This window comes from Pteropus medius, unplaced genomic scaffold, assembly GCF_902729225.1.
Source record: "Pteropus medius unplaced genomic scaffold, Ma_sr-lr_union100, whole genome shotgun sequence".
NCBI lineage: Eukaryota > Metazoa > Chordata > Mammalia > Chiroptera > Pteropodidae > Pteropus > Pteropus medius.
Window position 1 is genome coordinate 29,605,646 of NW_024340696.1, and position 14,922 is coordinate 29,620,567.

Consider the following 14,922-nt stretch of genomic DNA (forward strand, 5'->3'; position numbering starts at 1 on the left):
GCAAATTATTAAAATGCTATCAAATTTAAAGAGAACTACACATTTTTCTTTATAAAATAAGTTATTCTAAATTTGTTGACCTTTATTCATGATGATGTCTTTCAGCAGCTTGAAACCTACTAGTTATTTTTTTAAAGAATTTTTAAAAATTTATTTTAATTAGTTTAAAGTATACAGTATATTGGTCAGACATCTATATAGTTTGTAAAATGGTCCCCCCCCCTCAATTGCTCACTCCCTCTCCTTACTCTCCACATAGCCAATGTATTCATTCTAACTGCATTCCCTATGCTGTGCTTCCCACCCCCATGTCTATCCATCGGCTACTAATTTGTACTTCTTTAACCCTTCACCCTATTCTCCCAGCTCCCCAAACTCCCCACCCCTCTGTCCATCACCAAATTTTCCACTATATTTGTGTGTCTGCTTCTGATTAGTTTGCTCTTTTTATTCCTTAGATTCTACATATAAGTAAAATCATATAGTGTTTATCTTTCTGTCTGACTTAAATACCTTCCAAGTCTATCTAGTTATTTTTAAAAACCATACCTGATCTGTTGTTTTAAGGTAGGGGTATTATAACAATGAATGAGAAAGTAAAGTTTTTTTTTTGAAGAAGAAGGTTGTACATTGGAGAAATGATTTTTTAAAAAATATGTTTGGGAATTTTTATATTGTTAAGTGAACTTGTTGATGAACACAATGTAAGTGTACTACCTATAAAAATATTTCAAATGAAGATTTTCAATGATCTTGAATGCGTTTGTTAAAGTTAACAAAATGACACAATGTTTGATTAGCTTGCAAGAACTGACATCAGGAAAGATGGAAATGTACCAGCCAAACTTTAAAAATAATTTTTGAATGAGATTAAAAAATAGTATCATGATTTAGTAAGCATACCCAGTGATACTTTCTTACATTTTTATTTTTATGAGGTATGTTATTAGTTATGACTGCCAATAAAACTTAGTGTTGAAATAAACTTGACTTCGGACAAGACTTTTGAATCACCATAACACAAAGAGTTTAATGAGACTTTTAAAATACTTAAACATATTTACTTACATTGTTTTCGCTAACACTGCTATTAATAATAACTTTTGTATCATTAACAAATGAAAATTTTATTTCATTTCATCTTTATTTTAAAATGACATTATTTTTATTTAATATGATCTTATATAAATTATTTGATTCCTAGATTTGAATATTATATCCATATATGGTATATGTATATCATTTTTTTTTTATTTAAGCTAAAAGCTCCCAAGACTTATTTATTTATTTTTTTATAGTGACATTGATTAATGAAATCTAATAAGTTTCAGCTGTGCTTTTTAACATTAAGGCATATATATATTTACACAGTGCATTCACTTCCCATGGTTAGATTTCTTTCTGTCACCACATATTTGACCCCCTTTACCCTATCCACCTGCCCCCTCCCTACTCCCCCCTACCCTCTGGTAACCACTAGTCTATTGTCCATGTCCATGTGTCTCTGTTTGTTTGCCCTGTTCATTGTTGCTTTTAGGTTTGTATCTCACATATAAGTGATATCATGTGATGTATATCATTAATAAATAAATGTATATATGTGCTATGTATATGCATGCATATATAGTAAACATGCATATGTTTTTTTTACTGATTAGGACATGTGATTTAAAAAGTCAGTGTAAGATCTTGGCACTGATTTTCCTCAAAGTTCCCTTAGTTTATTAAAGAGGGGATATTTAATGTATATCCAAAAATGTAGTGCAGGGAAATGCATTTTGGGTTGCTTTTACTTATTGCTGACATGACTTCTCTTAAGAAAAAAAATCCAGTTTTGCTTTCTAAACTAAAACTTCAATTTGATGGCATGACACACTTAACTTGGGAAGGTTCCTAGAAACATGCATAGCAGAAATTAAAGGAAATAAAGAAGAAGATGTAGGACTTTTATGTTTACTCACTCCATTGACCATCAAAAGCACAAGCCCATTGTCAGCTGGTGTTCGAACTTCTATGTCAAAACGAGTCACCTGACCAAATTTCCCTCTCCTAGTGATATCCTTCACCACGGCATAACTAGAGCCATCGAAGAAATAGCTGGCAGCCCGGCTCTGAGTGAAGGCTAGTTTATCTCTGGAATAAAAATGCAAGGATTATATGAATATTACAGTTTGTGTTACGTTTTTCAAGTGAGGCCCTTTTAATCCATTCTCATGACATCTTTTTTTGGATCTTACAGCATTTAAATGAAGTCCCGATGTCTGCATGGTAGATGTTAAGTATTTACAGGTGGGTTAAATGAATTGTTTTTAATGAATTTCTTCTCTACCTATGTGCTAAAACAACAGAAGTCTCTAGTGAAACCCCAGTCTCTAGAAGCCTAAATCAAAGTTGCAAACAAGTTAACACTATTTATAAGTGTTATAAATCTACAGAAGAACTGAAAAGATTTTTGCAAGCATGACTATTAAGTAGTTTCAACCCCTTCTCCCCCCAAAATTGAGAACCTGAATGTTGACCCACACTTGTCTCACCTGCTGCTCTTGCATGGCTATCAACGTTTTTAGTACCCTTACCACTTGCTTACCTGGCACAGGGCACCGATTTGGAGGGATCCATATTGTAGATGTTCTTAAAGTTATACAAGCTGATTACGTCATTATTCAAAGTGGCCAATTCCAGGCAGCCAACAAAGCCAGGCAGGTTTAAGCTGGCGGGGGGCTGTGCAACAGACAAAGTGATCACATTTCACTGGGATGATACAGGCAGTGAAACAAAAAGCACATCCATAGGACCTATCCATAGGTATAAATATCTTTCTAGGCCTGAGTTTGTGTCTACATTATGCTAAATCATTTAGACAAACAATGACTTTTCAGTTGTGCATATCTTAGCAGACAGTGTGGAATTTACTGAGCATATACTATATGCCAATCAGGACAGCGAATTCATGACAAAAACTAATCCTTACATCAGCTCTGTGAGGTAGATATTCCTCTTTTCAAATAAAAAGAGGAAAAGTAATTCTCAGAGCGGTTCAACAATGTGCTGCCTATAACCAGTAAGTAATAGCCTAGGAGTTGAAATTCTAGATAAACTCCTTATCTACCTGGGCTTTCTTTTATCTGCCTTTCATCAGGTTTAATACTTCTTCCCCTAGATCCCACCTGCACCCTCATCCCAGGTATTTTATTTCATGTCTATATTAGCTGAGATAACTGAGTTTTTGAAACTGTCATCTTTGAACCTGAAGACTAGCTACAAACCCACAAGGTATAGACACTCCTACAGTAGGTGGGGGTAGTATTAATTACATATGCATGTAACAGATTGAAATAAATTGACATTCAAGTGTTAGCTATAGCTTGAAAGCATTTGACACTATGAAAATATGGGTAGCAGAGTCCAGATTTACATGTGAGATTTATAGATTCTGGTTCAGAATTCTACCACCCACTGAGCTAAGCTTTTTCTTAAAATATCAAGGTTTCCAATCCACCTCCAAATCATTGTAGGTATTATGGATTTTTAAAAAACAATCATGCAGGTTTGCAATAAGTCAAAACATAGCTGGATAGCTTACCTTGAAGTTGGAAGGCACGCCACCAACATAAAACACTATGTCCTCGGGGTCCAGATCCAATAAGGAGTCATCTCCCGCAAATTCTCCCTTTTTAATAAACTTCTCCTCTGCGGTGCTACTGAGACTTGGGACTGTTAAAAACACCTTTCCATGTTTTCCTACCCTGTTGCAATAAAGAATTTTTATTCTTTATTAGCCAGATAATTTATAGAAAAACTATTTTTTAATGTCAAAATGTTAATGTTCCCTTACCATGGAATTAGTGATTTTTGTCATATTTATAAGCATTTATAGAATGTCAACAATCGATGAGAAAAGGAGAAAAGACATTCCATCTCAGAATTAATTCAGAGATTCGCCTGATAAAAAGATGTAATAATCAGATTGCTGTTTAGAAATAATGGCTATTTTTTCTAATCTTTTGTTTTCCACCAAGGTATTTGCAAAGGAATACAGGAATAATGGAAGAAAGAGAAGGAGGAATAGAGGGAAGAAAATGCTATTTACAACATCCACAGGAAGACTGTGTGTGTATGTGTGTGTGTGCATCCAATAGATTTATTATAAAATGTGTACGTAAGTCCTGTGTCACAGATTCACTTTACCTTTCAATCTTGACAATGCTGAAGTAAGCAGGCCAGGAACTGACAGGTTTGGAGTCCAGAGGAATCTCTACATCCTTAGTTCCCAAATTATAAACGTATACCAGGTTATCATTTTTGATTGCAAGACCCATGTATTCTTTTTTGGCCTGAAATGTCAAGAAGTCGCTTAAATAAAATCCAAATGAATGAATATCATCTTTTGTTTTCGTTTCTTTAAAGGACAATCAGCTATCCCAGTGCTTGGCTGTACGTCTGGCCTGAATTATTACCAAAGTTCCTGTTAGACTGGGCAGTTACCCTTTCTTTCCAGCGTCCCTGTGGCCACATCAGTCTGCTGCCCCACTGGGCTTGTCTAATTGCAGCTGGACAGGCTTGTGGACATTTGATGGTCACCAAGAGTGTGCTAACCTTGTTTAGCTAACCCAAGGATATAACACAGTATGCCAATACTGATTGTTATGCATCTTCAAACACAGTTTGGCATTCTGAAGGTCTTGAAATGCTGCATTCAGACTCCTCAGAGTTAGCAGTGTGAGGCTGATATGAGGCAAGCCCAGAAATATCCCACACAGAGAAGGAATTACTTGTTTTGAAACCACTACTTTAGTCTTGGCACTAAAATGATCTATACTTTTTGAGTTACCAGAATAGGAATTTTGCTGTTGGCATAGGTAGCTTTGTTTTAAGACAACAGAAAAGCACCCATCATTCCCTTCAATATTATTCCATTTTAAAACCTCATGCTCTTACGTTTTTGCTTCCAAGGTACAGGATAAACTGATCTGCAGTCCCAGCCAGTTCTGACTGCTTCACAGAAGGAGGTTTTATGTACAGGCTCAGGGATGTGAAGGTCTTTAAGTCATCAACGCTGGTTTTGGGGTGCACTTCAACTGCCGACTGACCATCAAACATCATGGAGACTTGGATCTGGAGTTACAAAATTATTTCATTAAAAGTAATCTGCAGAAAATGGTATAGTGCTTTCCCATGGTTCCCAAAGGGCTTCCCTCATTCCTGATGGGGGTCTCTGAGCTCTACTCACTTCATGCCTTTTATTATAATTGTAAGGGTGAGTTCATTAAGATGTTTCTTACAATGATCACGGAAAGGTACCACAACAAAGCACAATTCAGTAGAGGCCTAATATGATATGCTAAATGGGTCTGATCTGGGGTGATTTTCAGAGTATTCAGAAGTGGATGGACTGTATATCTATGCTGTTTATGCAAATATTTCTGAATGATTAGATGTACTTACATTAATTAATTAATGTTGATTTGCTTAATACTGATGGTGAGTGAGCTCAGGATTATATTCCCAGGTGCCTAAAGTGCAGCTGTCCTATGTTGCCAGTTGAGTAAACATCATTACATCTTAATAAACAACCAAGCAGGTGTGGGATTACCATAAAAACTGAGGTCAGAGAAAGAGGCATATCTGCACAGAAAGCTTCTCACTTTGAGCACTCCAGTGGTCTCAAAAAACATTGATAAGATTCTCTTTAGAAAATGGTTTTAGGTGATCAGAACCCCAACATTCTACTCTATATGAATAAAATTACCAGAAAGTACTCACGAAAACCTAGTTTTGGAAATGCCATTTGTTGAGAATAAACCTTTTTTGGACTGTTCTCCAAGAATCTAAAAAAGGCAATTTCTGGTATGAGATCAATTATCCTATATCATTATCTCCTTCATTACAAAATAATTGATTTCCAACTCTTTTTTCTGTCAGTAATTAGGGCCAATAGTCTATTCAAGCCAATTTAGTTGTAAAAAATGCTGCTAGTCTATAAATCAATATAAAATAAATCGAAAAGGGCAAGAACAAGCTCTGTCTTGCCACACTGAAAATGTTAATTGTTATGTCAGGATATGTTGCTACCAACACTAGCAACTAGTGTTGCTGCATTGCTTCTGTATAAGCATCTCAGAACAGGGCCTTTATTGAGATTATTCACTGTAGCTGGTATGTGAATCCTCAGTTAAACCTGTGGAGGAGTCAGTAAAAGTTTCGTATCATCTATGCTGTACCAGAGAATTCTTTGAAGATGTAGATGGGCAAGATTATTCCATATAGTAATTGCATTAAACCAGCCATTAAAATAATGAATAATAATAATAGCAATAATAATAAATCCAGTCCTTTATTGTGATTGGCTTTACTTGATTTCTTTTGCTCTGTGAGCTTTGTTGAATAAGTTAACTTTCTGGTACTTAATCTTGGCTACACAATAGATCACTAGGGAGCTTTAAGAAAATACAGGTGCCGAGTCCTTTCTCCAAAGAGTCTGATATATTGCCTTGAGCTTGGAACTAGAAAAGGGTTTAGTTTTCAAAGTTCCTCAGGTGATTCTGACAAGCAGATGGAGCTGAGAACTACCGAACTGGAAAACAGAGTAGAAAGGCTCCCAGCTCTGGAAGCTGCTTGAAGAATTGGAGCTCAGTTTCATATTCTTATCATCACTAAGTGACTGATGATGACGCCTTTCATCGGTTACCTTGCTGGCAACGCTTCTCGTCTGAGCAATGAGCTCTCGGATCCTCTGGATGCTGGCAGAAACGTTGCTGGCAGGCCTTTTCTGCTCTACCGTTCGAAGCTGATCCAGGAGCTGAGGGACAACCTCTGTCAAGTTTCTTACTGCAGTTAATAAAAATTAATCACTTGAGTAAATATTTCAACATTAAGTTCATTTCAGGAATCAGGTGAAGAGACAACAAACACATGATTACTTCTGTTAGAACTGTAAGGTCATTTTTAATCCTGTAAAATTAACAGTGAATCCCAAAACATAGTCAGTTCCTATTTTGTGGCACTTAAAAGATATATTGATCTATAAATTGTGTGCGGAGCAAGCTGACTTATAATGTACATGTCTAAAGGGCCAAATCCACAACGAATACACAGATGTTCCTTTCACCACACAAGAAAGGTTCTGTTTGCATTTCTCATATAACTTGTATAACAAGGAAAAAAAAAAATGCTGGGCAAAAGGAGGTAAAGACATTGTTCTCCAGGACACTCACACATGACACTGCAGTGGTCCCAGCACAGGCAGAACTAGATGGAGCAAGTGAGGTAGCACCCAAAGAGTGGCAGTCATGCCAAGGTGAGAGTGGGCAGCCATGGGCTATGGGCTCAGACAAAAGTCATGATACAAGCAGATCATATTGACTTTTTAGGTTATTATTATTAATTTTTTGGATGTATAACATACATATAGAAAAGTGTACAAATCATAAGGATACAGCTTGATGAGAGAAACTCCAAACACAGAGAATGGCATAACTCTCTCCAAAGTCTCACGGATGGCAGTGGTTCTTAATGTGTGGTCCCCAAACCAATGGCATTAGCTTCACCAGGGAACTTGTTAGAAATGCAAGTTTTTTGGTCCCATCCCAAACCTACCCAATCAGGAGCTCTGGGAGTGGGGCCCAAATGATTCTGATGTGCACTAGTGTTTGTGAACCAGTGGACTAGAGAATAAATATCTTTTGGGTATTCTCCTACATAAGGGCAGGGTCATTGGGCACTAGTTGCTGGGCAAGAGCAAGCCTCTTTCTTATTAGAATCAAACTAAACTCAGATTCAGGAGAAAATGTCAATGAGGACCATGGAAATATCTCTTTTCTGTACTTGGGGTAAAAAGTGCTTCTCCAGCACAAAGAACGGAATTTAGTAAAATAATAGCAACTATCAGTTTATTGTATTAATTAATACAGAGGTAAATATTTGTTGTTTGGATCACTGACCACATTAGCCATTATATAATAAAATAGTCTTTAAAAATTAGAGGTAATAAAGCACATGTAAAGCATTATATTAAATTTTTGACTATGGAAATGTATATAAGGTAGAGTTCCCTGCCCTCTACTCTCTCAGAAAAAGGCAGCCACCTTATATGGGTCTCTGTAAAGTTTCTTATAGTATTGTGTGCTCTTTTGTTTACTTTGTTTTGAACCACGAGATGCTATTTGAGGAAAACACAGTAGCCTGAAACAATTTCAATTAGTGCTAGTTCTGGGTGTTTAGGAAATCACTGATAGGACTGAAAAAGGAGGAAAAATTTTAACAGATTTAGTAAATATTCCTGAGGCAATATCTTTATAAATGTAACTGTTGGATGTCATGGAGGCAGATATTTTAAAGATCAGGTTTTAAAAGCAATTAAGTGAGTGGTTACATGGAAGAACTCATGAATATATACCCAAAAGATGAAGATAAAAGAACTATTTTCCTGTTATTGAAATGGACTTTTATGACCTGAGATAAAATTTCCAGTGACAGACAGATCATATATGGATTAACAAAACTGTTTCTTAATTCAGATGGAAGTAAAGGTAATATGGTCTTTAAAACCATGAATGGATTATGTTGTATGACTGAAACGAATATGATATTGTATGTCGACTATAATTGAAAAATAAAATTAAAATAAAAAATTTTTTTAAAGAACACAAAAAACCAAATCTGGGAACAGAAAGTTCTAGTCATGACAAAGACATTGATATTTAAGAGGTATGAAAAGACTATACAAATTAAGACCGGAAAAAATTTCTCAATTAATATGTAATTATAATATCTACGTGTAACTAAATAAATTAGTTAAGTATCAACACATTTCATTTTCATTGCTATAAATTTGTATTCAAGTTGATCAACAAACTGTTCTTAGAAGCTTCAGTTACATTTGGCCATATTTGGTACTTGTTGGTAATAACCTGCTTTTTTGGGATAAGGATAGAGCAACACTGTTTAGTAAAAGCAATTCCGTTTAGTAAATGTTTTCCCTTAAGGCAAACCAATATTTTGTTAAGATTATTTACTTTAACATGTGATGACCTTCTTCCCCAAAGGATCAATCAGTCTTACATTATAAAAACAAGCGCTACCATTATTTCACAGAGAAAAATTATAACAACCAATCTATCTAGTGTTTATGTAAGATATGTATATATTTCATATGTATATACACATATTGATAGATGAACTGACCAAAAGTTTTTCTCCTCTTCTAAACTAATTTTTACATTATTCCAATCTGAAACCCAAATGAAGAAAATTGCTTCTTAACAAAAAGTGTGTAGAATTTAATGGCCAATCCCTTAACTGAATGAAAATTGCGAAATCTCTAAGTGATACCTGCATCTCTGGCTGAGTCCACTGCAGTGTTGTAAGCAGAAGAGTCAAAATTTTGAAGATTCTGTGACCAGTTGGTTAGATTGTTAGCCATTGGGGCAGTAGCCTGTTGGACTTCCACTGTCGTCTTGTTTGCTTCCTCGGTGATGAGCTTGGATTGACCCAGGCGCTGGTGAGCATCACCTTCACACAGAGCACAAGGACACTCACTTTGCAGAGAAGCAGGACATTTGTTGGGAACATTAACATCCATTTAATCACTGGGTGAAGCAGATCTTAGATTTTGGGCTTTTAAGCCTAATTAAGACCTTTAAATATAAGTTAATTATGACGTGAGTTAGGTGCATAAGGATATCGTAAACAGTATTAAGTGAGCTTGAAGGACTAAAGTCTCATTAAAATCATGTAGCTCAAACCAACTGTAATTGAAAAATAAAAAAATATTAAAAAACACATAGCTTGCTTAAAATATTTTCAAATTAGAGGTAAATTTTTTAAAAAAGTAATTAATATTTCTTCAGGTCACAGACCTGTTGAAAAAGACACAGAATATGCATATAAGATTTTAACTCATAAAATGTTTGTGTCTGAAATTCATTGTAAATATCACTTTCTTCTATCTGGAGCACCTCTTGCCATAGAAATGATGCTCTAGTACAGAAGAAAATTGGTAAGAAAAGGTATTTTTGAATAAGAAAAGCAAATTTCAAAAGAGCATATTAGGTGAAATTCTATATTTATTAAAAAGTTAGATATTCAAAATAAAAATGAGTTTACAACAAAATTTTTTTCCTAGGTAATGAGATTATAAAATATTTTTCTTCTCTTGTTCTTTCTTCTTAGCTATATATTTTAAATTTTTCTATAATGATCATGTATTATTTCTGTAATAAAAACAAAAATCACTCAGGTGAGGTTGTAGCTTCAATTTTTTTTTAAGTGGAGAAACATTTAATTCAACCTCATGCTCCGAACACTGATGGAAGTAGTGTTGAATCCCAGGTCTACTTATTTTTGGAGCTGTGCCTTTTGTAGCAAGTTCTCTAACCTTGAAAAGCCTCAGGATTCATATCAGCCTAAAGGCAATGGTAATACTTTCCCACATGAGATAATGTTTGTAAAACACAACCCAGTGCCTAGCATGTGGTAGCTCTGAGGATTCTGACAACAGGGATTCACCATGGAGGACAGCGTCCTGGCCAGGTCTTTGGAATGCTATAGTACTGTAGCTGGATTTGCTCCTTTATAGTAAAACACTCACATCCAGCAGTCATCTTTTAATTTTTACTATGCCAGGCAAGTAACTTTTGCTTCCAATCACATCTTTCTAAAATACCACTGTAGTCCCAGATTAAGCAAGGTGAGTACTCTTGTTTCTCTGTTTGGCTCATTGGTCTTCTTGCTTGCACTATAAGAATGACGTGGCATGTAACAGAAGACAGTAGTTGACAGTTGAGGCCAGAGAAACCCAATAACCAAATTAGGGCATATTTGTTAACAAAGAAGATGTTCACAAGAAAGCAGGTTACCAAATAGTACATATAAGCAATATGATCCATTAATACACACACACAGAAGGTTGGAGGAAAATGCTTTAACATTTAATGGTTTCCCCTAGGAGGTATGATTATAGCTTTTATAAATATATTTTAGGATTTTTTGGTGTGTGTGTGTGTGCGTGTGTGTGTGTGTGTGTGTGTGTGAAGAGAGACAGACAATTTCTTTTGCCATGAGAAAATAGTATTTCTTTACAAAAAGATTAAGAGGTAAGGAATCATAGTGAACAAGCAGATGAGGCGTAAATTCTGTCTGTAACCCTTACCTCTCTCTGTGGCTTGTAGTCGCTTAAAGGCATCATTCAATCTATTCTCAAGGGAACTCTTCCGTGCTAGGGCTCCATCCACACGCCTGCGGGTGTCAGCAACTGCCTCATTGTTGCCTGTGGAGAAGAAGCCGAAAAAAGTACCAATGGGGATAGGAAGCCAGGAAAACAAAACAAAACAAAACAAAACAAAACAAAACAAAACAAAACAAAACAAAACAAACTCCCTTTCAATAAGGAAAATTCTAATTTGTACTAGAGAGTCATCTATAATATTCTGAATATGACATGAGCATAGAACACCAATTCTGGAAAGTGGCATTTCAATTAAGAGATACAGGATTTCAGAAAACTTGCATTGCTGCTTGGCAGTGATTTAGGGTGCCATAAAATGAGTCATAAAAGTATGTGTAGAGGTAATGGCTAATATCTTTGATTGAAAAATGTAGCATTGCTGCCACTAATGACACTTAAGCAGCACAATTGATAAAGAACTGAAAGATCCATTTATATTTATGGGGATGATTAGTTATATAAGAATAATTCTTTTTTCTTAATTGTTTTAATAAAATTTTAATTGATATATAAATTATATCAAAAAAAGGGCACACATTTTAAGTACACAGCCTGATGAATTTTCACAAACTGAGCACAAAATATAAGCAGTGCCCAGATCAAGAAAGTAAAGTATTATTAGCACCCTCACAGTTTCCTGGGACTTCTGTAGTTACCCAAAGATAACCACTATTCTGAATTCTAACTCTGTCTGTTAATTGTGTCTGTTTTTAAACTTCATTTAAAAGAAATAATACACCATTATAATTTTTTATATCTTTTGTATCTCTGGTTTAATTTCTGTAGAGTTGTAAGTAGTTTAAGTCTTCCATCTTTGTTTTTTTTATTCTTCAAGATTGTACTGGCTATTCTTGGGCCCTCTCTTGCCCCATTTCCGCAGATATTCTAGAATCATCTTGTATATGTACATACAGTTCTGGTACTTTAATTGGTATTATATTGAATCTGTAGATAAACTTGGCAGAATTGTAATTTTTACCAATTTGAGTCTTCCTTTTAATAAATATAGTTTTTATTTACTTATTCTTTAGATATAAATTCCAATTTTGATCTCCATTTATTTAGAATATCCTTCATTTCTTTCAGTAGTATATTATAGTTTTATGTGTAGAGATCTTGGCATTTTCATCAGATTTATTTCCAGGCATTTTATGCTACTGTAAATGATGTTATTTTTAAAAAGTTAATTTCTAATTGTTGTACAGGGAACTAAACCAGATTTTTACACATTGAATTGATATATTATTTTATTATTATTTATTAGATTATGGAAGCTTCCATCTATTCCTAGTGCTGTGAGTGTTTTTTAAACTTGAATGGGTATTGAGTTTTGTTAGATAATTTTCCTGCATGTAATGAGATGATTGTATGAATTTTCTTCTATATTCTGATATATTATTGATATTTATAGTGATAAATTATTGTTAATGTTTTAAAAATTAAACTATCCTTGAAATCCTGGAATAAACTTAACTTAGTCATGTATTACCATTTTCATGTATGCTAGATTTGATTTGCTAATATCTTGATTAGAATTTACAAATCTCTTTATGAGAGAATCTGGCTTATAATTTCCCTTTTTATATAATGTCCTTATCAGTTTTAGTATGTAAAATTTGGCTTTATAGAGCAAGTTAGAGGGCATATCCTCTTTTTCTATTGTCTGGAAGAATTTATTATATGAGTGGTGTTATTCTTTAAAAGTTTGGAAGAATTCACTGATGAAGCCATCTGAACCTTGAGATTTCTTTGTGAAAAGGGTTTAATTACTGATTAAATTTATTATACATATGTTTGTACATATAACTATCAGATTTTCTATTTGCTCTTGTATCAGTTATTTATTTATTTATTTATTTATTATTAATACTTACAGCACCTGGTCTTCCTAGATGGTCTCCCATCTAAATACTAACCAGGCCTGACCCTGCTTAGCTTCTGAGATCAGGCATTGGGCTTGTTCAGAATGGCATGGCTGTCGACCATGGACTATGCCTCCACTGGGGCATGAACCCAGGACCTTCTGCATATAAAGCAGATGTGCTAACTGCTACACTATGGAACCACATTCATGTATCAGTTTGTGATAGCTTTTTCTTGCAAAAAATTATTCTTGGAAGTATGCTTATGCATAATCCCTAAACTGGATTTATCTTGGAGCAAATCCCAACAAGCCATGATGTAATAACTTGTTGTCTGAAATGAAAGATCAACTTTCCCAAGTATTCTAGGTTCATGTTTTGTTTATTCCTAATGCATCAGAAAATTTATGCTTCTTGACAAACAGAAAAATAATTTTTTTATTTCCTATCATACTCTTCTCTTTCTCTCCGATGGGCTTGTAAATATACACAGTCCTATGGTGTACTTTCTCTTTTCTCTTGTATAGTCTTGGTGTGCTTGGTTTATTGTCCAGTTATCTTTTTTCTCCACATGTCTATAATGGGTACACAATAGGTAATGCTTATTTGATTCTGTCGCCAAGTACAATGTAACTAAAGTACAAGCACTTCTTTCTTACTTCCTTTAGGTAGTGCCCAAGAATTTCCCAGAATTTAAAGAGGGATTTAAACATACTTTGTAGTTGTATTGCATTCTCTCTCCATCTTTTAGCTTCAATTTTTGAATACCATGATACAAAAAAATCTTTTTAGCTCTTTCTTTTGGGTCCCATGACTGTAAAAATCACTGGCTAATATACTGAGAAAGAATATATTTAACTCTATATTTGGAGCTCCTGATAAAAATAGGAGAAAGAAAATCTATTTTGGGCTGGATGTTTATAAGAAGAGATGTTTCATAAAAAGTGTGTCCTATTTAGAACTTCTTACGTAAACATTTTTTTCATTTTACAAATGAGTTCAATAGAAGATTCCTTTAAATAGCAGCTTCCTGAGTTATATTATAAGTTGCTAACTATTTGATGCAGACAATGAAGAAAAAAAAGCTAGGAAATAAAGATGATTGATCATTGAAACTGAATTAACAGTAATCTAAAATTATAATGTAACCCAGTAGATAAATATGGTTCAATTTCAGAATCTGAATTTATATCACAAACACATGTATTGTTTAAAGGGAGGCAAGTACTGAGCCACACAGTCTTAAATCCCCTTCAGGGTCCCTTTTATAATAAATACATGAAGGGATTTAACCAAACAAGATCATGAAGTGGGTGACCAAATCCATAAAATATTTAAAGAGAACAATGCAGAGATTCATCTGCATGTAAAAATGTAAAACTTTGAAGAGATATCACTTCCAAAATAGAAAAAAATTCTTTCATGAGTTTCAATAACTCGATAGTGATAGGACTGAGAAAGTACCTTGCAAATTATCAAGGAGAATAAAATATTTAAGTCACTGAGTTATGAAGATCTGCATATTCTGATCTTCACATCACATAAAACAAAAGAAATACATAGATATATCAACATTTATTTAAAAATATTTTACTATTAATCTAATTCTTTACTGCTATTACTCTAATTTTCTGAAGAGTATGTTCAAGATTGGATTTAAAAATTACTTAGAATCGAGAAACTTAATTACATTTTTTATTGCCTTTGTTTACCCAGAAAACATTAAATAATAGCTGCTTTATGGTAATTATATTAGTTAAATATTCTACGTATGAAAAACAAGTGTATTTATTTTCTATATATTTCTTTGTAAAAATAAAAGCACTTGAGATTAAT

The 14,922-nt window shown here is 34.2% G+C and overlaps 1 protein-coding gene across 4 annotated transcripts in view; it reads right to left on the reverse strand.

Annotated features, from left to right (window-relative positions):
- Window positions 1–14,922, reverse strand: part of LAMA4 (laminin subunit alpha 4) — a 127,590-nt gene that overhangs the window by 26,315 nt on the left and 86,353 nt on the right. For all 4 annotated transcript variants that reach the window (XM_039870634.1, XM_039870649.1, XM_039870629.1 and 1 more), the window contains exons 17-24: window positions 11,150–11,266; window positions 9,331–9,510; window positions 6,689–6,828; window positions 4,939–5,115; window positions 4,189–4,334; window positions 3,584–3,746; window positions 2,588–2,721; window positions 1,962–2,133 (exon numbers count right to left, since the gene is read on the reverse strand). In XM_039870634.1, coding sequence (XP_039726568.1) covers window positions 1,962–2,133; window positions 2,588–2,721; window positions 3,584–3,746; window positions 4,189–4,334; window positions 4,939–5,115; window positions 6,689–6,828; window positions 9,331–9,510; window positions 11,150–11,266 — 1,229 coding nt within the window. The remainder of the gene's footprint in view (window positions 1–1,961; window positions 2,134–2,587; window positions 2,722–3,583; window positions 3,747–4,188; window positions 4,335–4,938; window positions 5,116–6,688; window positions 6,829–9,330; window positions 9,511–11,149; window positions 11,267–14,922) is intronic.